This window comes from Limanda limanda, chromosome 23 (genome assembly GCF_963576545.1).
Source record: "Limanda limanda chromosome 23, fLimLim1.1, whole genome shotgun sequence".
Taxonomy (NCBI): Eukaryota; Metazoa; Chordata; class Actinopteri; order Pleuronectiformes; family Pleuronectidae; genus Limanda; species Limanda limanda.
Genome location: NC_083658.1, coordinates 4,190,933 through 4,215,029, shown reverse-complemented (window position 1 = coordinate 4,215,029; position 24,097 = coordinate 4,190,933). Strand labels below are relative to the sequence as shown.

Here is a 24,097-nt window from a genome sequence, read left to right as displayed (position 1 = left end):
TCGTCTCGTTAACGAAAATTAAAATAGATTTCGTCATAGTTTTTATTTTCAAAGATCCATTTCGTTATGTCTTCGTCTCGTCTTAGTCATGGGAAAAGGGGCGTTAACGAATATTTTTCGTTATCGTTATCGTCAACGAAATTAACACTGTCTGGCTCAGGGCTCTTGTTGCCCTTTCTCGATCAGCTCTTTGAAAATGAATTAATAAAAGCTTGTTCGCGGATATCTGTACATCTATGAGTGATGTAATTATTATTCCCTCTGTGGCCATTGTGGTTTTTCCTACCTCGACTTTGTTTTTGAGATATGGTAACAATCAAAAGAATGAGACGGACAATGAGGCCACTGGCACCAAAATCCAGCAAGAGCCAAGAAATTAGTCTCAACGTAAAACCCTCAGTGTGACATCATCAGGGATATTTTCTCAGACTTGTCAATTTAAATGATCTTGATTAATCATTTCAATTATTACTAAAAAAGTCCAGATATATCCAGATATATTGAAGGAAGTCCTTGGTGGGCAGTCTCCCTGAGAGCTGATAAAAACACGAGGCTTGCAGATGAAAGACAAGGAGAAGTTTGGCGATCGTTTTGGTAATCCTCTGGTAATTCCTAAACCTTTCACTGGTATTGAATGAGAGAATATTAATGGATTCAAAGAGCTTTTCGTTCCTCTTTTACCAAACAGCCCCGATCAATCTCAGAGGCAGAAAAAAACAGAAAAGAAAAAACATCTGAACTGACTCAGACAGCGTTTTGTTCCCGCAGCAATAGACAGGATTATTAATCAAGGTTGTCGAGGTTATTCAGGATCTTTCTAATACAGTGCTGAGCCTATACCTGCACAGCTTATTTAAGTGTGAATTAAACACAGTTGGATTCGGTGCCAAACAGATTGTATGTGGGATAATTTGCAGGTGTTTTAATCACCTTTATTTTGGTTCATTCTCAAGCTTTGACTTTCTTAATGACGTCTGTGTGTACTTTCTCACATCCGTCCTGTTTGCTAATTGGAAACGTGTGACAGAACAGCACGTCTCTTGCTTTTATAACTGCATTGTTGTTCACAGCGCAATCTTGTCAAAGAGATCTTGATCTCAGAGAGACTTCCCCTTTCAGAAAAAACAAGGAATTAATTATGTTCCGTTCAGTGTTCAGCTGAATATGACATGAACAAGCTGGAGAGGAACAAAGAGGAGGGTGAAAGTATCAAAACTCCACCTTCCTGTGCAGATTTACTTATTCTCTGAGAGCTGAAATGATTAGTACATCAGACAATTCTGAAGTGTGAATTCAACCAGGTCACAGTGTGTCACACTGCAGCACAAGAGAAGAATACATGGAAGTGAATGGAAGGAGAAATCACACAGACCTTGGAGACAGACTTGGGTTTTTACATGAAAATATCACCTATCACATATTTTTCACTGCTGCGTAACGTGAATCAATCTTAAATTGATCAACTCATCTGTGAAAATGATTTGCAGCTATAACCTCGTGGTAAAGAAGACTCTAATGATCCAATGAACTCTGCTACATGACGTCATCAAACTAGTTTGGATATTCTTTGATTTAAATGTCGCTATAGGCTGAAATAACATTTTGCATTCGCCAATTCTGATTCATGGATTTGATTTTTATCTTACTTCTTACTACTGCCACATTGCTGCTTTTTGGCATCGACACACACACACACACACACCCACCCACACACAAACACACACACAAACACACCCACACACAATCCTCAAGTGACCCACAATTTCCAGCATTTCCTGCATCATCTATTCAGCATGAGTAAAACATCCAAGCGTGATTAAACATGCATAATCAATCTCTCGCAGTACCTTGGAGTACAGATAAATTCGATCTGTGTACTGGCTGGCGCAGAACTGCAGGCCCGGGTAGACGGGACGGGTAGTGCTGCCGTCATCGCCATCATTGTCCTCATCGTCGTCATTAGCATCAGCAGCAGAAGACGAACCCGCGGCGACTCTCCGCTCTGCAGGGAGGAGGAGAAGAGGCTGATTAATATCGCACTGAGAACACATTATCGGCTCATCATTGGCTTTCACAGCTTTATTGGTGCCTGTGTTTGCTCGGCCGGTGATGCAATGGGTAGCAGGGACATTAAACTTCGGCAGCTTGTAAATGTAATTACACAGAACACAATATTGAGAAGATATGACATTTTTAGCAGATCCTGTGAAATGAGTATGCATATGCATTATGGGTCTGAATGTGTGATCCTATATTTATGGGTTCGGATACGAGAATCAAATAATTACAATATGAAATGAAAATGTTGAAGTAATTATCTGTGACATTTTCATATAAATAGAAATGAAAGTGGATTTTCCCTCCTTCCATCTTTCATGTGGAGATCTCGACTCACTGTTCCTGGTTCTTTTCAATTAATAGCAACACAAATACCTGCTTTTTTCAATTTCTTTCCACAAAAACTTCTTCAAATGACTAATATCTTAAATCATTCTTCGTTTTTATGAAAATTATCTTAGCATCCACGTCAGGATTCGTTTCTTGTTTGCCATATTGTCAGTGTTGAGCACACAGCAGACTGGAATACAGACAGGATGTCTCCCTAAATTGGACCTGATTGGTCAGTCACACCACATCCTGATCACCAGTTTCAGGTTTCTGATTTAATAATAGGTGGAAAAAAATGAGCAGTGCATTTGCAGAGTCATGCTTTGTTTTTCTGACAAAGGCAACGAGTCATGTCATCGACTAACACCCCCTCTAGTTTGATAACACAACACATTGTGTGGATCTAAACCCTGTGGATACTTAAACCTGCCTGAGTGCGATCAGTTGCACTTCATTGTGTAACACTGCAGCCTGTTTCTTTGACAGGCACCTTCCAAATAATTTTTCACAAGTTTGCCCAAGAATTTGCTGAACAACGGGAAGAGCAGCAAGAAAGTCAAAGAGCGAGAGAGAGAGAGAGAGAGAGAGAGTGATAAAATGACAGTCACAGGAGGAGAGAAACAGAGGGAGAGAAAAGACAGAGCGGGTCATTAATGTCAGCTGTGTAGCTTGCTCATCCTGCCAGCGCCGAGCAGGGAAAGGTCAGGCGCTGGAAATGAGACCGCCGCTGCTCGACCACGCTTCATTTAGACAATGACCTATAACACTCTGATGATACTTGCCTTAAATCACTTCGTGTGGCCAGTTGTCTGCCTTGTCTCGTGCGTGCGTGTGTGTGTGTGTGTGTGTGTGTGTGGGTCCATTTGGCTTGATAAGGGAGTAAAATACCGACACAGTCTGGGACAAGACTGTTTCCGTGGAACAAGTGCAGCCGCATGTACCTGGACGAGGTCTATGGTGGTTATACTGGAACAAACTGGAATAAAGATATCCCTCCTAAGGTTGTCAGCTCCCAAATGAGCCATACATTTGACCTTTAAGGTACCATGGTTTAATAGAAAGCCAGATTACAACTGCTTTGAACCATAGACTCTGTATAAAGATATCCGGAAATGAAGCCAAAAGTCTGTACTTTGAAAATATAACCGAGATTTAATGTTGCGGTTGAACAGTTGGGCAGCTCTACATGATGTAACAGTCAAGGATATTTCATATTATCATCCTTTAATATTTCTGTTATGTTTGTCCTTTTTGATAAATTCATAATACAGTTTATTTTGTATTCATTTATTTATTCCCGTCAGACTGCTACTGTTTCCTTCACTGATTAATACCAATTATTTCTTTCTTCTTCACTGTTACAGCCTCAAACTGAAAAGTGGATAATATTTAAAATGTCTGCCCACATTTGAGAATTGATGATAGCTTCCACCACTGACTTGGCTAATATCTGTGATGGAATACGGTGTTAAAAATCTTTTTGTTTCACGCTGAGATCATTGTAACAAGTAATTTCCTCCTCTTGACCTATGCTGCACAACGTCCACATCTTTCATTTTTATTCTTGCCATTCTTCCAGGTGTAATTTGCCCGGCTCTGGCACACGCTGTTCTGATCTCAGCACGTGCGGCTGCTGGAAATATCAAAAGTATAGATCTACGAACCTGGAACCAAAACATTCTCAGGACGATAGATTTTCACTAAATCTCATATATCTGTCCTTCCTCATCTGTTATGAAACCTTGCAGCTCAGCAATGTGCACCCTATATTTGTTGAAGGCGCGCCCCCCCCCCACCACAACCACCACCACCACTATGTCCCCAGTTTGCAGTGGTGGAACGCGCCAGCAGCATTAAGTGGGCCATTTATACAATGGGGGCAATTCATCTTACAAAGCCGTCTTATTAGACTGTCACTTACACAGTATGAACAGTGCCTTCAGAAAACCCCCAGGGAATTATCCGCTATTTTACTGTGAGAGAAAGAAAACAACGCCTAATTGGACTGAGTCATCTCATCTTCTGCAGGAATCGAAACAAAAAGATATGAAAATCCCACACTCCTCAAACGGGAAGACGCCCGGCTGCAGCTGATGCTGCGGGAAACATTTGAACTAACATTCGAGGAAAACGTGTATCCGCGTTTTTTAAATGTTCGGCTCATGCAGATAGACGGAGCGGCAGACAGCGAGGCGGGCGGGAGACGGAGAGGTGGAGCGGGAGTGATTGCCTGTTTGTGCAGTGAGGAAAGTAATCTCAGAGCAATCAAGAGGTGGGGGCGGCCCACAGCTCTGCGGTTTGCCTTCTAAAACCACAGGCAGGTAGAGGGAAATTATTAGACACCGCTGCTGACCCCATAGGTCACTTTTACTGGACAACTGCTGCGTTTCATATTAAAACCCACACGGTCGGAGACAGGCTGGCAACGGCATGTGACTAACAAACTCACTAACCACCAACAAGGCTAAAGGACGGACAGATGATACATGTACAGATGGCTGCAGTAGATAGATGTAAAGATAGATGTATGGGTGTAGAGATGGATGTATAGATAGATGGATGGATGGATGTATAGATGGATGGATGGATGGACAGACTAGGGATGTCACGAGAACCGATACCTACGATACCTTTGGATACTAACATAACAAAACGATGCCGATGCCCAAGTTTTTGAAGCACCGTAGGCACCGTCAGCTTCGATGCCAGCATCTGTTAGCAACTTAGCATTAGCATCGGTGCTGCGCCACTCGACGTTTACATTCTGAAAACCAAGACGGCAACTGCGGCTGCAGCGTTCGCCCCACCTCGACTTGTTTATTAAAAAGGCACAAAGAGTCGTGTATGGAAGTACTTTGCGTTTGACGCCGGGTTTACACCGGACACGGAAGCAACGCCGCCGCTCCGCGCTAATCCTTAGCGCGCCGGCACATGGTTGTTTACACCGGAAGCTGAAGCGGCGCATGGGAGTGGATGGGAGCCAGCTGTTATTTAAGGCTTGGTGCTGCGCTTACGAGTCGCTTTGGCATCGCTTCAGCGTCCGGTGTAAACCCGGCGTGAGGCAGATGTATCATTTAATGTATAACGTGTCTCACAACAAAGCGTCACTCACATGCGACCGCAACTACCGTATAACCCTCAGAATATGCGCAGCGCAAGCACATTGAATTACCGTATATGACATTAACAACATCCAAATAATGCACTTTTTTTTTACCGTGGTATCGAAATTGGCATCGAGAATCGTGTTATTTTACTGGTATTGGCACCGACTACTGAATTTTTGGTATCGTGACACCCCTAGGACAGACGGATAGATAGATAGTAACAACAATAATCCTGCCCCCCAGCCTCAGAGCAGTTGTTAGTTCAAGCCCAAAAAAAACAATTTTCCCATCCAAGAAGCACGGATTCTAAATGTGGAGAAATTTGAGAATAGGCCCCGGCTTTGGAACCAGCCCTCCAACTGCCCTGGTGGGAAAAAGGCTAACAAAGTACTCTTTCTAAAAGAAAAGCCTTTTTGCTCACCTTTCCAGAGTTTTTGGGGGCCTGAGTGTGGGCAGAGGCAAGGCACTGCAGGGGAGGCTGCAGAGGGATCCAATCCTCCACCATTAGGGGGCACATGCAGCTACTGAGACGATGAAATCAAACACTTGACAATCTCTGGGCACTAATAGATGTCAAAGTGTCCGTGTGTGTGTGAGGGAAAGGGGATGTGCCAAGTTGTTGCGCACTAATCTCAGGAAGTTAAAGGCGAGAAGGGGTTGATAGCCTGCCTGTTAAAACTTAAATGGCTCGGGCAATATTCATTCCCATGTTAAGTACCTGCTATCGGCTCACTTTCATCCTTCACTAACTCTGACCCAAAATGTCCGCCCGCTTTCAGAGGCAACACCCAGGTCACAGGCTTTTCTTAGACTCTGCTAGTCTGGCAATTTTTTTTAGAGCTCTTCATATTGCACTCGGTGTAATTAGTTCTTTGTAATTAGCGCAATTTATTGCTTTGTGTATCCCTTCGAGACACAAGTACTTGAACACAGAGGTCTTAATTTGCAATATTACACACTGTGTAATTGGGAATTTGTTTCTTCGCGTCCCTCGGAGACTCGCAGACATGTGCACATATAACCAGAGTGGACGGGGAAAACAGGTTGCACGGGGGGTGGGGGGGGGGAGCCTGTGCCTTTTATGTAATTAGACACCGGCTCACTTTATTAAAAACAGCCAGTCAGGAGCTCATCAGTTACCTGCTGGACAGTTATCGAGCATTGTGTGTATTTCTGTACTGGAAGCAGGTCGCCTGATTCAACAAGCTGCACTCTGGAGCTTCTTGAGTGCCGAAATAGGCAATATGCCAAACTAGATACTAATAATAGTATGAATAATAACGCCTAGCCCCATATGGAATGAGATATAGTCCCTTATTGGTTTGAAGTGATGATATTAAACAGCATTAGATGGGCAGGTGACAATGAAGCACCAGTCAATTTCCCTAGATATGAAAAGGAGAAGATTGCAGGTGGGATTACCCGGTGTGTGGTCAGGGGGGGGGCAGCTGCCGCCGCCAGCCACGTTGTCGCCTCGCTCTCCCGCTGATTGTTTGCCTTTGAGCCGCCGCTTGTCCTCCTCCTCTGCTTCTCCTAGCCTCTGTTTGTCTTTCAGCAGTTCATCCTTCCCTTTCTCCTCCTCCTCCTCCCCCTCCTCGCTCTGTTTGTCTTTGCAGGGTTTCGGACGCCGGGCTTTTCCCGGGCTGAACTCCGGCTCGCTGTCGGAGCTGGAGAGGACGACGCACGTCTGGTCCCTCTCGGCCGGGGGGGGGCGCCGAGGCCTGGGTGGCTCTGAGCCAGCAGGGAAAAGGGGGAGAGAGGGAGAGAGGGAGAGAGAGAAAGATGAAGATCACTTTATTGGCCGAGTTGCAGAGTGTAATCAGACTTTGAAGAGTTTCATTCCCGAGCGAGATATCCATCATCCGAGGAGTGTGCCAGTGTGACAAAATGAGCGCCGACATGAAAGTAAAACTCAATATGGCTCATTAGTGATATTATTAGCTGTCGTAAGTCCTTTGCTGATGATTTTCAGGGGATGTGATTGTGTGAGATGGAAAGACATTAGCACGGATGTCGTGGAATGTGTAAACACACACGTCTGCTGGGGAGGATGTTAACCTTTATCATTTAGAGTTCAACATAAAACATTATCCAAGGTGTGTTTCTCAGATCATCACATCACCTGCAGGCTGTCGCCCTCTGACTGGAGCTGTGCACCGGGAACACTGTTGTCGTTGCTCAGGAGCATGTCGGCAGTGAAGCAGAGAGCTGCAGATGGAACACCTGCCTGCCTGACCCCCCACCCCCCCCCCCCATCGCACCAGCTCTCGGATCAAACAGCCAATATAATTTGCCGGGAGAATGAATTATGCTTGTGTCACATTGTTTTGTTAATTGCTCGTCTGCATCGTGCGCAATCAAATACAAACAAAATAACGACCGGTGACTGCTGCATCTGTGCGCCCGGGTGCTGCTCCGACAGCTGATAATGGCCGACTGCCAATCGTGGATCTGGCTTGTAAGAAAGGGGAAAGGCTTACGGCACCTTGTAGACGCGCTCCCGAGCTCCCCCTGGACCTCCACTCCTGCTGAACTGATTCTTATTCATGCAGAATGGTGTAATTCTGTTAAGGTCACGCAGAAATCCAAGCCACACAAATGTTAATGAATGCAGGGATTAAGCCATTACCGTTGCTAGACTTCAAATTATTTTAAAAATTGGTCTTTAAAGTCGTGTTCCGAGGCACCACCACTGATATTAAGATAACATTAACAGACAGATGTAAGTTTCACACTCTGTACAAACTTCTTCCGCACAATTTCCTCTCCCGACTTTCCTCCTTAAATCTAAATCTTATCCTCTCACATTATTGTTGAACTTGAGGTGTGAAGTCTAACAAGACAGTAAGTTGTGAGACTTGGGCGACGCAGAGGGCTAATTAGTGATCCCGCCTCTCTGTGGCTTGTTTCTTCAAAAGGCCAGCCTCTAAGTCGGCTCCCTCAAATGTCATCCGAGTCTCCGGGCTCCTGGCCCCGCCGCTGCCCCCCCCTCACTAACAAGCCGAGCGAGACGGCTCAATTTGTGTTAAGCTGTCCCCTCCGAGGAAGATGTTAACGGGGGGAAATCCTGCAGGGCCGTGCCTCGACTTCACCAGGCGACCCCCTAGTCCCGGGCCCCTGCGGTAAGAGCCCCATTATGTCTATAAGGCCTGGATAAGGTTCCACCCACACACAAACCTACTACTCTGCACAGATACATTCGAAAAGCATGTGATCCCATGTACATGTATGAGCCAGTGACTTAACCTCATGAGGACTTGCATAAAAATAGATCCCTCCTACTGAATAAAGCAGGAGAGGCTTGTAGTGAAGTCTGCAGGGAGCCGAGTCGGCGACAAAGACAGATCAAAGAACAGGAAAGCACTGGGAGCTCATTCAACTCCATTCTGTTGTTAAATACTAAACAGCAGGACAGGGGCAGAGTGCTGGCTGAGAGCTGTCGAGTGCCAGGAGAAAAACCAAATGGCCCTCTTCCTCGAACACTAGTCGCCGCGAGAAAAATTGCTGGTCATCTGGTGAAAGAGCTGAAGGACCGAACCAAGCCCACGCTCTCAGCCCATGAAATTAAATAGTAGCTGCAAACACAGTAACTGGAAAGCCCTGGTTCAACCATCTAAGAAAACCCGGTCGCATGAGCCCTAAACCCTCCCAAAGAGATTTTATGTGAGAACGCAAATGTCCGAGTCAGTTTCGCCCCCAAATTTTCCAAAGTCTTCCTGTTGGACCCTGAGGAAAATGTGAGGAAAATGTCCCAGTGGCTGCACAGCTGCAGCGCGAGCTCAGATGAACGCAAACTGGTTTTGTACAACATTTCCTGTTGGTGTGACCCAGACGATCTCATGCTGAGTTCTTCATATGAGAAAGAACGCTTAATAAGGAGCTAATCATCCACGACAGCTTTATTTAAAGTAATTACAGTACCGGCAGTGAAGCACAAGATTCAATTGGTTCCTAATAAATTGATAATTTTGGATTAAAAATGTAAAAACTTGTGCCACACAGATAATTGGCGGCAATAAAATAAATTCAAGTATTAGAAGTGATGGTGAAAGAAAAGCCAAACTTTTAAATCGCATGGTCCCAACGAGTTGCATAAAAAAAAAAGCGACAGCTATCCAAGGATGTCTCCAAAATTTTAAATAAACGTCTTTTCACCGTTTGCTAAACTCCTCCACTCAAACAGGCAAGTGTCCAATTACAGCTCAGCAACTGCTCATGGCAGCGCTGTCAAGCTTTGGATTTCACTTTAGGATTTTTTAGGACCAATTATTTCGGAAATTATCATGGATTTCAAGAACGGAATCAGGCAAAGTGAACTCCAGCGACTCCACTTCGACATTTAGCAGCCGTCCTCTGACCGGACATTTCTGCCTTTTTCTTTTTTTTTTCACATCCAGCTCCAACGTTTTTTCATCAAATCATTATAAATCTTTCTTTCCTTTTAATTTCTTAATTTCCCTCCGGCACAAACAGACCAATATCCTCCTGCATTCTTCTTCTACAGCTGCTGGTTTGTGTTATTCTCGTCTGTTCTGTTTCATTAAACACGAAGCTCTGACGCTCTGTCACGTGCCGATACCTCCGGATGCTGAGCAACACGTCCTCATCCCAGCGATGCCACTTGTGACACGGTGTCACAGCTTCCTTTGCATCTGTTGTGAGAAACCGTTGCTCCCGAAGCGATAACATTTCTCGAGTCGTGCCACGGGGCTCCGAGCTGATTATCTTCTCGCAATTTTCCACCAGCCGAGAGTTGCGGTGCCAAGTTGAGAGATTTCTCCGTAAATACAGTTGTTATTTTTCAGCACAGTCTGTCATTTACAAATTTAGCAGGTTGTTAAATTCCCTGCGTCTAGTGAGCTGACACGGCCTGCTGCTGTGAATGCAGAGAGCCGCCTGTGACAAAGAAGAGGGTGTGATTGCCGAATAGTTATCAAGCATCTGCTGCATGAGATGTGTGTGTGTGTGTGACGGGTGAAATCTGTTGAAAAATGTGTGTGTGTGTGTTTATTCTTGTCTGAACAGTGTGTTTTAAGTGTGCTATCCTCACTTCAACTGGACCAAGCCGCAAACACACCAGTGTTTATTGAACAGGTGGAGAGATGGGGTAAACAGGGGGGAAAGGAAAGATCGTTTTCATATGTAAATATTAGAATTTGCTCTTTTCTTTGTTTTTGTGATGTTTTCGCGCCTCCATCTCTTTTCAGGATCGTGCATCTTAAGTTTGAGATCTTTGTTCTCTTCAGACAGGCTGATCTGCATGTTGTCTCGTCATGTTTATATCTATTGAATGTTCTGGCCGTAAAACCAGGAGCAAGGTGTGAAGATATATCGATTTCTCTGTCTCATTAGGGCTTCTAATACTCAAACTCACTCTGCCTCGTTGTCATTGCTGCCGAACCTGCATCAGAATTGTCGTACACTTTTTTTTAAGACGTCTCCGAGATGATCTGATGCATCTCAGACATCTAAAGAGCGTGGACCTGCAGCGTGCCAGGTCAGAACCACTCCCCCCCCCCCCCCCCTTCTTGCAGAATACAATCATAGGCTGTCAGAGATATCAGCTCGAGCCGGCTCAACTTTTCCCCAAGTTCCTTCGCGGCAATAGAAGGCGCCTGCACTCTCTCTCCCTCTCTCTCCATTTGACAGGTGAGAATTATACTGTGTCCTTGTCATCTGCAGAGAGCGAGGGAGAAAGAGAGAGAGAGATCGAGAGAGAAAAAAGAGAGAGAGAAAGGGAGAGACAGACAATATTCTCCTAACAGAGCTATTTCAGACTCTGGCAAGCGTGCCTCCATCTTCTCGCTATCATGCATCTCCATCTGGTGAAATCTGTAACGCTGTTCAAAACTATTATGTCAACAGACTGCTACGATTGATATTGACGGGAGGGAAAATAATGCAATGAATGGATTTCAGTTTCGTTTGCTGCATTTCACAACAAGAGATGATGGAATTATTGGCATTTTTCCTGTGTTTTGCAAACAGTGGTTTAAGAATTAATAAAAAAAGAAGAAATGAGAGGGACACACAGGCAGATACACACACACATTAGGGGATTATAGATTAGATGATTTGTCTTTATTTGTTTATTGCTTCCTAATCATACCTGGTTTGGCGGGAGAAGAGCGCGGGAACTCGCACATCTCGCAGTAGGGCAGCAGGCTGCTGTTGGAGTAGGTGCAGGACCCACAGGCCCACGGCCCGGTCGAGGGTCCGGGCGCCGAGAGCATCCGCGGGGTCATGAAGGAACTCGGGGAGAGGGGGCTTCCGGCGCCGATCCCCCCAGCCGCCGACCTCCTCTTCCCCTCAAATCGAGACCGGGGGCTCGGGCTGGGATGCTGGGTGCGCAGCCTCTTCTGCTGTGGGGAGAAGTCCTGGTCTGGTGTGGTGGCAGCTTGGGACTTTCCTCTCCTCCTCTCCGAGCTCCTGCTGCTGCCGGCCGGTGCCTTAGTCGTCTCTGAAGAGATGGATGGAGATGTTTCTTCATCTCCTGTTCTCTTCCTCTTCCTCTCCGTGCCCGGGGAGAAGAAGGAACGTATGTCATGCTGCTTGTCTTTCTCAAACTGCGGAAAAAAAAGTTCAAGTTTTACTCTCCATAGAACAATGTTAAGATAAAGCAACCTTGTGATGAATTCCTTTTTATCATCATTGTCACAAAGCAATTTTACCCTCTGTTTGTTCCGGAGTTCATGTCGAGTGACTCACTGTAGCTTTGCACCTTTCAGTAGCTGACAGGTGAATATTCAGATTCAGTTAGTTACAGGCTCAGCCTCAATTTATTGTGCGACTTACTGCAAGTTGTACAATTTAGTTTAAAGGGGGCAATTCCTCGGCTATCATTTCTCAAACTGATTTACAGCACAGGGAGAAAAACTGACTTATAGGTTCTGTAGGTTCCACAGACACTGAATATGGAGCAGGGAGAGAAACAAAAGGGCGACTCACACAGAAGAAGAAGTATGTCATACTGTGTGTTTCAGTTTGGTGAAGACATGGGAAGAGACAAGGAGAACAAGGACAACCTACTGGGGACATTGTGCGAATGGGACATTATTTATTTACCTGCATTTATTGTACTGGGGATTTGTTTCTATATTTTTTACTGGACATGACTCTTAAATACAATATTTGGTACTTACAATGAATAAAGGATCTAAAGACATAATGCTAGCGCCTGCAAAGTTCCTCACATCTTTACCCCCCCCCCCTTGACTTCAGCAGTAATATAAGAACTTGTCATTTTTTCTTGCAGCGATGACGTCAATGTTGTGAGTGACTGACGGCCTTCTGCAGGACAAATTAAGTCTTGATTCTTTCCTGATTAGTCATCGAGAAAAATACCCACTTACCTTGATTGCCACGAATACTCGACTCCAAATATAATCCTAGATTTCAAATGGTCCATGATTTTTATGGCATGTTTAGTATATACATTTATTCGCACTCTAGCTCCTTCAGCTTCTTTTAAGGTATGGAGGTTTTACTGGAACAGTATTATTTATAAAATGTCTGTGGAAAGATGTGACACTGTATCTCTATGTATGTGTGTGTGTAGTGCAATTTGTGAATGTGTATCTGAATAAGATTTGTGCCTTCTTTTGTGTGATCTAAAATGACTGAAACCATCTTGGAGAGAAATTGCTGTTTTTAGTTTGGTTTATGTCCGACCCAATAACGAGGAGAACCCGGGGTAGTTAACCTGTACAGTCGCCAGCCACCAGGGGGCGATCACGAACCTTTAAGTAGATTTTAAGTAATCCTTCCCACAGTAAGACAAAGAGAAATATAACAGCACTGAAAACACAACAGGGGTAAAATAGTTTGTGATGACGTCTTCCCGCTGACTCACATGAGAGAAGAACAGATCGTCTTTCCCGTCCCCGGAGTTTCCCTCCAGCGGCGGCAGGACCATCTCGCTCGGCGTCCACGCGTCGGCGAAGTTGAGGAACTCCCACTTGTCCTTGTCCCCCTCGTCGGCCTTCAGGTACTCCTTCCTCCCGTTCAGCGTGCTGCCCGTCACCGTTTCCTAAGCGACGTTGGGAAAATTCAGATTTTTGTTTTTCAAAGTCGGTTCCATAATGAGCTGTATCACGTTTGTGTGGAATAATTCAGTTTTAATTACAAATCACAACAGCTATGATTATTAATTAAAATCCCTGAAGCCTGTGCTTACATGCAAATCAATTTCACACACGTGTCAAACTTTATTCAGGCGTGCATACATTATAAACAGCTAAATACAGGAGACACGTGTGTGAGAGTGTCAATACAGGAGCAATAAAAGTGAGATCAGGTCCAATTTCACTGATTTATTATCCACGTTAAATGTGACACCAACAGTTAACTGGTGAAATACAGATCAGAGGTGGTTGCTGCCACAGAGTTCATCTCCCGTTACCTTCCTGTTGAGCATGGACCACATGACCGTGTCGAAGGTGCCCTTGGCGATGAGGTAGTGCACGTTGACCGAGGCCGTCTGCCCGATGCGGTGGGCTCGGTCTTCCGCCTGCTTGATGTGACCGGGGTTCCAGTAGAGCTCGGCGAACACCACGTGGCTGGCTGCGGTGAGAGTCAAACCCTGGAGAGCAGAGACACACACACACACACACACATACACACACAATACTCAAAAATACATAATTTAACCACCGCAATGGAATTTCATTTGATTAAAAATCCGGTTTGAGAAGAGAATATTAGATGCTAATTGCCTCGAGTTCTGATATCCTTCGGCTGGAATGCATCACATTTCTGCACATATTCAGTCACTCAGAATAATGGCTGTCACTGAGTTTATTATTAAGAGTAAATAAAACAATTTCAGCATTTATTTCTACTTGATTGTTATTCATTAAAACCAATAACAGTCGTCACCATTGCTAATACGCAGCAAATGACTCTATTATAATATTTCATTGTTGCATTACAGAACAACGGTATTTATTAGGTTCTCTTATAATGACCGAGCAGCTCTGCCACTCTGTAGGAAACTGTTGTCTTCATGGGTTTCGGTTCATTACAAATTAATTAGGCACCAAATTTACATTAACATTTTGTTTAACGCTTTTGAATCTTGTTGTTTATGAAATACGATAACTTCAATGACAAACTGAGAAATAACTGGGGATAATGATCTTTGGGAGACATACAAATAAATTGATAAAAACTGAGGTGATCAACAAGCAATAACACATGTAGATGTATAAATGTGTGTGTGTGTGTGTGTGTATTGAATACCTGGCCGGCAGCCTGGATGCTGAGGACGGCCACCCGGGTCTGAGGGTCGCTCTGAAACTTGTGCACGAGCTGGATTCGTTCCGAGGACGGGACACTGCCGTCGATACGGATGTAACCGGCCTGACGGAGCAGAGACAACAGATGGAAAACTCAATTCAGTGGTGAAGTGAAACCAGGAAGTGATGCCAGCCAATGGAACGCCTGCAACACGGTGGACTGTAGATGAGGTGTTGATTTTTAGAGGCTTTCAGCTTTGCGCCTCTTTTCAAAAGAAAGCAGGTAAAGCTTTGATAATTGCAGGATGAGAACAATGAACATTTTAATGGGTTCTTCCTTTTATCATGTCCCATCCCTTCACATTTTTTACGGAAATCGGTTGAGTAGTTTTTGTATAATCCTGCTAACAAACAAACAAAGAAACTAAAAAATACAGATGGATAACCCCAAACCAAGTTCTTACGGATTCAACTTTTCTGGACCAAAATAAAGAACATAATTCAAAATGTTCAAAGCCGGACAAACAAGGTCTTTTGTGCCAAATAGAGAGGTTACATTATTTTGTCGCCGCTGTACTGGATCTGGCTGTGATCGGGGGGGGGGGAACCTCTCTCCTTTATGCTCATGCATCTCAGGAAGGATCATGCAAACAATAGGAGTAGATAATGTAACTGAGGTTGTTTGAACTTCCCATTTAAACGTTCCCACATTTAGCGAGCGATGGTATTGTCCCCATTTAAAAAGCTGGTGCTGGAACACTAAAGGAGATGAGCTTTTCTATGTTATCCTGCTTTCCACTCTGTAGATGTTTCAATGACATGAGGTGTGAATAAAAGCAATGAATAGAAAACTCTGAAACGGTAGCGTTCAATGAAAACATCTCCTTTGAGTGGAAAGGAAATGCGGCACTAACACAATATTTTGTGACATTATGTGAGTCCAGACAAAGAGAGCAGTGGTTTGCATGATCATTAAACCTGCACTGGAAGTTGACATTCACTGTGCTGCTAATGCACGAACGCACTCTTTTTTGATTCGGGCTCTCCGCTCCTGCAGAGATGCTCGGTGGCCGGCGGTGGGAGAGTGTGTTTGTGTGCGGCGCAACTCCCACGTGTGAATGTAACTGTAACTGCATGAATATGAAGGAGAACCGTGCTGAGCGAGACCACAGAGGACTGGCTGACATTTCCGGCAAAAACAAAATGTCAAATTTATAAGCAGAACTAATCGTGATAATAACAATCAACTTTATTTTCGGAAGCACTTTCTTTTCAAAACAATTGGAAAGGGCTTCACAAGATGAAATAATTAACGCAAACGTCATTAAAGGGACTCTTACCTTTGTTGCATTTGAGAATTACAGCACATTCACCTTCCTCCAAGGCCCCACCCCCTCGTTCCCATCCGCGGTGTTTTTTTGAAGAAACTTTATTTACAAGCAGACTTACAATTACTGCCTCCGCGCATGCACGTGAGTTTTTGTTTACCAAAGCAATGGATTCGGTAAGTTATATACATTTACATTCACATGCCTTGGTGACGCGGGCCCGAATGCGCCACAAGAAGCAGACGGAAAACCTGCATGTCCATGCAGCAAACAGACAGGTCTGTCGGCCAATAAGGTCCTTCGGTCCGAAGAATTTTATTGGTTGAAGTTTTCACTAAATATTATGAGAGGGAAATAATTGTTTGTTTTTACTCCTGGTGGGTCTGTCTTGCATTTTAGAGTGTCATTACCTTATTAATACCAATTTAACCTTATCCACAAAAAGTGTAAAAATGCAACAAAGGTAAGAGTCCCTTTAATGAAAAGTTAAATAACATTAAAAAAAATATAGAATGAATCTGCTGTCTCACAAAAGTTGCTTGTCTTGTGTTTAGTATTTGCTAGTTTCAAAAAAAAAATTCACAGCTTCACTAAACAACCTTCCAACCAGTTCGACACCTGGTGAGAAATGCGAAAGTGCGACAGCGTCTCTGACAAACCTCTCATCACGGCGCGCTGCCTGTCGCTGCTTTTTTTAGCCGCTCTCTGTTAATTGAGGAGTGCGAATGCAACCAGAGAACGAGCGCGTCGCGGGGTAAAGTGCGATCGCACGTCGTACCACTGCACCGCGTTCAGGCAACACCTCCTCGACCCCTGCGCCACACACGTACGCAGACGCACACTTGAACTCTCACAGGTTGCCAGCGACGACTTTTTGCTCGCGACGACTTGTGAAATGCAGCTTTGCAGATGAGTTGCGGAAGTTAAAGTTTACTTTCTTCTCAGGGAGGAGGAAGAGTTGAGGAGGAAAAAGAAGAAGAAAAAAGGAACGTGACGCGCTCAGATGATGATTAAGAGAATAACTTTAGTTCCAGTGTTTAAAAATTCTAATTTGTAATTATCTAAATATTGCACCTGACTTCGGTGCATAAGTGGAAGAAGTAAATAATTCATGACTTTTAACATCTGCTGTGTATTCCCCTGCCGAAGCACAAGCCTAACTTAGAGCTCAGCACTTTGTCTAAGTTAATCATGGATGGCAGGGATTTGACTTATAAACACAGCGGGACTATGGATGAAGGAATAAAAATCAAGTAAGGGCCCAATTACCTCTGGTTATCCAGGAAGCAGCAGTGAAATATGAACACATTCTGCACATTTAGTACTTCCAGGTTACCCTTAATGGCCAATTCAGGTCTGTGCAGCTGGAAACAACTTGAATCTCTTAAATGGAAATGACAGAAATGAACATTTATGCCAAAATGAAATATCAAGCATGTAAAACTAGTGCTCCCTCTTGTTGCTAAGTGATCACTGCAACACCAATATGAATTCTAGGACTGTTTTTTACCCAGGCTTGGAGGTTGAAGGTGAGAAGAAACTTTTTAAGAGCAGTTTGTTGTATAGGGTGAAAAGGAACAGGAGGCGGATTTCTTTCTGACTCTCGCTGATAAAAACTCATTTTAGCATTTTACATGTTCCTGCTTTAAGTCAATCTACATGTACATAAAATAAAACAAATTCAAAGCAATCGGCAAATCCATTAATCACCAAATCTCTTTGGTGACTCTACTGTCAAATCTAGATTTGTAGTTTTAGAATTAGGGCTTTACAATAGTTGGAATTTAGGATATTTTAGCTTCATTCCTGGATAGAGGGAGGAAGTGGAGATGCATCGTCCATCTTTATTTATAGTCCTAGGCCTCACTATGTGCATTGTGATCCTTACTGTTCTATAATATTGAGTCGTCTTTGTATTTCTGGCCACTGCAATAACTGTATATTCTTTTTGGGTGGTACTAGTTGTCCTGGGGCCGTTCAGATGCTCAGGTCGTCTTTTTTGCTGTGAGATCACCATCGACCTCTGCAAGCACCTTGAACTTGAAATGAGTGTTAATTCAGTTCCAGGAATTCATCACGATGGATGCATGTGATGGAGGCGTGAGGTTCCAGCAGTGAAACAGGGCTAATTATACGCATTGTCCACGTATTGGTAATTAAGAGAAATCCATCCTCCCTGAGACACTCACACATAGAAAGGTCCATGTAAATCCATATGTATACGCACAGATCCATGAATAGATGAGCGTGTCCCTGTAATCAGACGGCTATTGTGTTCAGAGCTGCTGTGGCAGAGGGGAGGAAACTTCATGAAGACGTAGCATCCTGCATCTGCCTGTTAATCAGAAGAGTATGGAAGAAAAAATGCACAAAGGGATGAACGAGGCTGTGCGATATGGAGAGAGATGGTTTTAACTAGGATCTAAAAAGTTTAAGGGGTGGGGAGACCAAAGATTTCAGAGGCTGTGCGGGTGATATGGAAGAATTTCTTCCTTTTGGAGACAGTGACCATAGCGATCAAGACAGGAGAAGCTGACGTGTAATGTACAGTGAATCATATTGTCTCTTAACGTGTGTTTTTGAGAGGATCCAGTAACGTGTGGCCGGCCCGCGGTTACCTTGGCCTCGATGACGGCCTCGGTGCAGGCCTGCAGCATGGTGAGGTGGTGGGCGAACACCAGGAACTTCAGCTGCTCGGCCTCCAGCATCATCTTGATGTAGTCCTTCACAGCTCCCGCCTGGCCACACACACAAACACAGGCACATACAGAAATAGACACAGATGAAAGGGAGCCACTGAATCCATCACTTTACTGGTCGACCGCACACAGAGGAATCAGCTAGATCAGTGGAGAAGTCAATTAATCACCGCGGCATCCTTTCTGTGTGATCGATTCCCTATTGAATGCCAGGGATCCAGACTTTAAAAGGATAGAGCACACAGAGCGGCTGGGGCGCGTTTGTCAGCTCGCAGATAGTGAGAGCAAATCAATAAGTCACAACTTGGAGATATGATTGGTGTGTGCGCTCCTTTTCTTCGGGGAGGGGTCGTCGACGCCACATACAAGAAATGTCCCCGTTGGATCCGACGATTTAATGAATCCCAGAATCTATCATTTAAGAAAACAAAAAGCCCCTTTTTCTAATTGAATTAAAACAAACATCCTACTTCTCAGGCGCTCCACTCCAGCCTGTTTTTTTTTATCGATGCCTGGCATTTGTTCTACCTGTTAGTCTTGTTTTATTTATGGAGCCAAGTGGCAACAATGCTTGATAAACATCACAGCCCAGATTTAACAGCACCGCGTTCGTTTCTGCCGAAGCGTCCGACCTCGATTGACAGCGGCGAGGCTAACAATCCCAAAAAAGCACGGAAGCTGCAGAAGTGCGAGTGAGTTAACTGTACCCTGCAGGTCTCCGTATCTATCAATTCACCGTGCACTGCTGCCCGGCGATCACACTGTGATGGCCGTGGCCGCTGCCGCCGCCGGCTGCAGAGCTGGAGAGGATGTGCTGTACGAGCGTGTCATTGAGCAGCCGGGCTCGGCTCATTGCAGAGCCCCGGGCCAAACAGCTCCCAAGAATAGCACCAACTAGTGAGAAATACCGAGGTCTGATTTGACTTGAACAGAGCCCTTACTAGACGGTTTTGGAGACAGGCCTTTCTCCACGGTGTGAATCCCCACACTTATAATCTCCACACCTCCTGCAACCTGACAACCTCTGCAGCCATTACACCTGCTCTGGTGGGAGAACCTCTGCTTTGCCTTGCTGATAATTAGCCAATGCGCCTGATAATGAATCTCACCGCCAGGCCTGCCGACCCCGTTCTGATCTGGGCGGTCCTCATTACTGACGGCCTGGCTTCACCGGCTTCCTTCCGCTGAGTTTAATTAGTGCACCAACTTCTCGGCTGTCTGAAGCGGCCCGTTAGCTCGCTTTAAAGTCCAGCATCAGAGCTGTCCTCTCTGGGTAATTGGGAGCAGATGCTTGGCGGGTAAAGCAATAAAAATACCCCAAAGGCGTTTGGCAGCTCCGTCGCAAGGCAGACTGGCAGGCGGGCAGGGGCCGTGGCGCTCGTCAGAGTGACATAGATGTGTGAATCTATCACACCAGTCCACCCGTCCCCATGATCCAAGAGAAGAAGAGAGGACCTATTTTTTTTCCTCTGAAGTAAAGACAGTGTGTCTGAGTCTAAAAACCGATAAGAGAGGAAATGAGGCTGGACCGGTGGTATCGGCTTTGAGGTGGGCGAGTGGGCGGGGGGGGGGCTTTGTAATGAAAGGAGGTCCGGTGTTAGGCTAAACTGAGCAGAAATCCAATCAGCAAACAACGCCAGGCACAAAAAAAGATCCAAGCTTGGAGGCAGGCTGAGCAGGTAGCGCGTCGATGATTGGATTCGCTGGTTATCTCCGGTCTTCGTTAACCTAGGGGCCACGCTCCTCACGGCTGAGGGCGTCGGGCTAATTGAGAGGAATGCCAGCCCTGGACCGTGGAAGATGATCGGAGAGGGATACGATAGTTGGAGGAAATGTGGACTCAACTACAGGAACTACCTCTTAGCATCAAGATAAGAGAAGCTGGGACCTGATCAGAGGTGGGAAACTTAAAATATGTCTCCTCTGAGGAAGAGGAAACGTAAACACTTGTTATAACCTCGTCACCAGTGGCTCTGATCCCAACCTTCCTCATCCTCTATGCATCCAGCCACCTCCCCACATTGCTTATTTCTCTCATTAAAAAAAAAAAAAGTCTCTTCAAGCTGAGAGCTGACGGAGTTTCCATAGCAACAACATCACAGCGATGCTGTTGCGGTGTGTAACTTTGAGATAAGGTGTAATCATGCCGGGCTGGACACAACTAAATAATACCTCTGTTATAACTCCCTACTTTGTCTAAGTGCTTTCACTGGCGACCATTAGGGCCCTGTTACCATGGCGATGCTTTCCTGTGAAATCTCCCCGAGGGGTCGGACGAGCGCTCTGATCGTGATGCGCTGGTGCCATCAAGTCACCTTTTCCTCAACTGGGAAAACGGAGAAAACATACGCTCCATATTTAAAGCTTTATTGTTTGGGTTGTATTTGTTGTTTTGTGTTTTCATGAACGGGTCAGACATTTCCTGGAGTTCATTTTTTAAAACTGCAGTAGTATTAATCTTGCCCAGATTGCCAGAGTTCTCAGACATCATCCCCAAACAATAACAAAACATTACGATGAGGGGACCACCCCTTGTTTTTTTTATGGGCGTTTTGTAAATGGTAATGACAAATGGTTGGAGTTGGGGAGCGTTTGTAGTTGTGACAAATAGACAAAGGTTACTGGCAAATAAAAGAAGCCGCCCTGATGAACTGTCAGTGTGACAAATAGGAGACAGTAACACAAACAGAATTTGGCATAAAAAACGTCTGAAGATATAAATCAGATTTGTCAACCCCAGACTGCTGAAGCTGCGTATTGTAATAATAATAACTTAGGTTTGCAGAGAGCCTTTCAAGGTACCCAAGGCCGCTACACAGAGTAAAGAAAATGAAAATAACTTCAGATAAACTTTATTAATGGGTTTTATCCACCTATCACTTCCATTAGAAACTCAATTAGAAATCACAAACCCTGTTTCCTAACTAAATGTAGGGCATGCGGTTGCCTATTTTATCCCAATAAGCATGGAATTCCTACAGATACTTGGCTGCAGACACAAAAGAAAATAACTTTCCCTCTTTAAACTGGTCAAAAATCCATCTATCTTGTCCATCTTATACTTGCACCTGTTTTCTTCCTGTCTGCATAAATCTGATTTACTTTATTTTAGGGCTGGGCAAGTTAACTCGTTTTAATCGAGTTAACTCAAGTGATGAGTTAACTCGATTAATTATTTTATCTCGCATTAACTCAGGTTTGATTATTTATTGTTTTATTGTGAAAGTCAGGCTTTTATTTTGTGAAAGTCTGTTGCTGACTGCTGCAGAACAGGAAAAAAGAAAATAATTGGCGGATAAACAATCGAGATAACTCATCACTTGAGTTAACTCGATTAAAACGAGTTAACTTGCCCAGCCCTACTTTACTTTCAATATGATCCACATTTTACCCCCTGGTCAAAGCTTGAGATCCAACCCGCTCCCTGAATGATGCTGAATCCTGCGTTTTCTGAGCTGCTGAAATGTTCAACTCTATTTCTGCCTCTTTGATAATAAAGCTGATAGTAGCTAATGTTAGATTTTGACTATAGCTCGCTGTCTATAAAGGTTTGAGTGCATTAGGTACAAATGCGCTGAGATGAACTCTCAGCATCCAGCCATCAAACTACTATGGAGTTTAAAGGAGAGGTTATCTGTGTTAGTCAGCACCAAACCCACAGGTTCCTAATGAAGATCTTTAATAAATGGGTCAGAAATATCTGTGACATTGTTGGAAAAATTCAGAAATAACTCACTTAAGCAGCTGGACACTAGTTTTAAACAAAAATCACTCAAACTGGAGTTAATCGTGCTTTTTTAAGAGACTATTTTCATGTAGGGATACACAAACACTTGGTGCTAGAGTGAGTATTCACAGCAGCAGGACAGCGTATTTAGGATTTATTTAAAACGAGTGTGTTCATGCTAATGAGGGAACACATCAGCCAGTGTAACAGTGTGGCTGCCGGATGTGTTTTTAATTCAAAATGTTTTAATTATCAAGTTTGGGGACAAACATAGACCTCTATCGCACATGAATAAATATATCGAAAAAAATATTTGGATACACCCACACAACACTTGTAAGTAGGATTCAGAAAGATAAAGCTGAACTTCAGCCTTGAAGATACACTGCAGAGGATAATGACAAGATACTCCGAGACCAGCTGCTTTCCCATTACCTTGGCTATGGCTGTTTGTTTGTACATCTGTGTGACCAGCCCCATGACCTCGGTGAAGGGGTTGTCCGTGGCGGAGACCCCCGACCCCAGTCCCTTCATCAGTCTCTCCCACTTGGCGAAGCTGGCTGAGGCCTCCTGGAAACAAGGAGAGCACAGAGAACGGTGAGGCGGCTTCCTTTCTTCCATCATCCACCCTTCTCTCTCACTCTCTCTTGTTCGCTACTGTTTTTGAGGTATAAAGGGCAGAACAATTAATGGTGCTGCTGGGTGTCCTACTTTCCCTGGAAGAGGGGGGAAAAAATGAGAGAGAGAGAGAGAGAGGGGGAGAATTCCCAAGGATGCCACCCCCTCTGACTGGGCTGCTGTGTTAGGTGGGTCATGAGCGTCTCCCAATTATAGCCTGCTTGTGACAAGCTGGGGTCGAAGATGGAGAAGCGAGCGGGCCGGTACAATAAATCAAAGAGGGCTCGCGTGCTCTCAAGGTGATTGGCGAGGAGTATTTAAGGCGGAGTGTGGAGCGGAGAGGATCGCAGTGGGAGCGGCTCCCGGCGAACGGTAGCATATGCTGCGTTGAGCTCAGAAACGAGACGCACAGGGAGAGGCCGTCGGTTGTTGTCCACATGTAGGTTAGACCTGTTTATCATAAAAACAGGCCTCACACAGAAGTGAGTTCATTAACAGCAGGCTTCAGCACATTGTGCGTCACGCGGAAATCTGACAAGAAAAGCAGCATGCCGTATGTTTGATTCAATTTTCCTGCAATAACTAATAATTTCAAGTGCTTTGGAAGACAATGAACAACCCACGTCTTCCTTATTAAATTGTCTAACCGTAAACCACTTTGTCATGAAGGGTTATTTTTGCATGAACACTGCATGGAATCTGTCTAAATCCAGGCTGCAAGATGACACACCAAAAAAAAAAAAGAAAAAACGTGTAAAAGTTCCACAGGAGCGAGCGCCGTCTTAAAGCGCCGCGAATCAAACGCCGGAGAACTGTGAACCATATGGCGAAGAGAAGAAAGGAGGCAGCGGCGTGTGAGGACGCACATACAGTACATGCACATCGTGGTGGGTGTGTGACTGAGGTCGGAGGGGAGGAAATAAAACGTGTGAGAAAAGGAGAGAAGTCTTATTAATTCAAGCGCACACACATGTAACCGAGGCAGGTTTCACTA

General features: G+C 44.6%; 1 protein-coding gene across 1 annotated transcript in view; it reads right to left on the bottom strand.

The window, feature by feature from the left end:
• The window catches only part of zranb3 (zinc finger, RAN-binding domain containing 3), a 67,451-nt gene that overhangs the window by 23,991 nt on the left and 19,363 nt on the right, over positions 1-24,097 (bottom strand). The window contains exons 8-15 of the mRNA XM_061067107.1: positions 22,921-23,055; positions 18,678-18,797; positions 14,736-14,855; positions 13,897-14,076; positions 13,348-13,524; positions 11,605-12,061; positions 6,918-7,226; positions 1,848-2,002 (exon numbers count right to left, since the gene is read on the bottom strand). Coding sequence (XP_060923090.1) covers positions 1,848-2,002; positions 6,918-7,226; positions 11,605-12,061; positions 13,348-13,524; positions 13,897-14,076; positions 14,736-14,855; positions 18,678-18,797; positions 22,921-23,055 — 1,653 coding nt within the window. The remainder of the gene's footprint in view (positions 1-1,847; positions 2,003-6,917; positions 7,227-11,604; positions 12,062-13,347; positions 13,525-13,896; positions 14,077-14,735; positions 14,856-18,677; positions 18,798-22,920; positions 23,056-24,097) is intronic.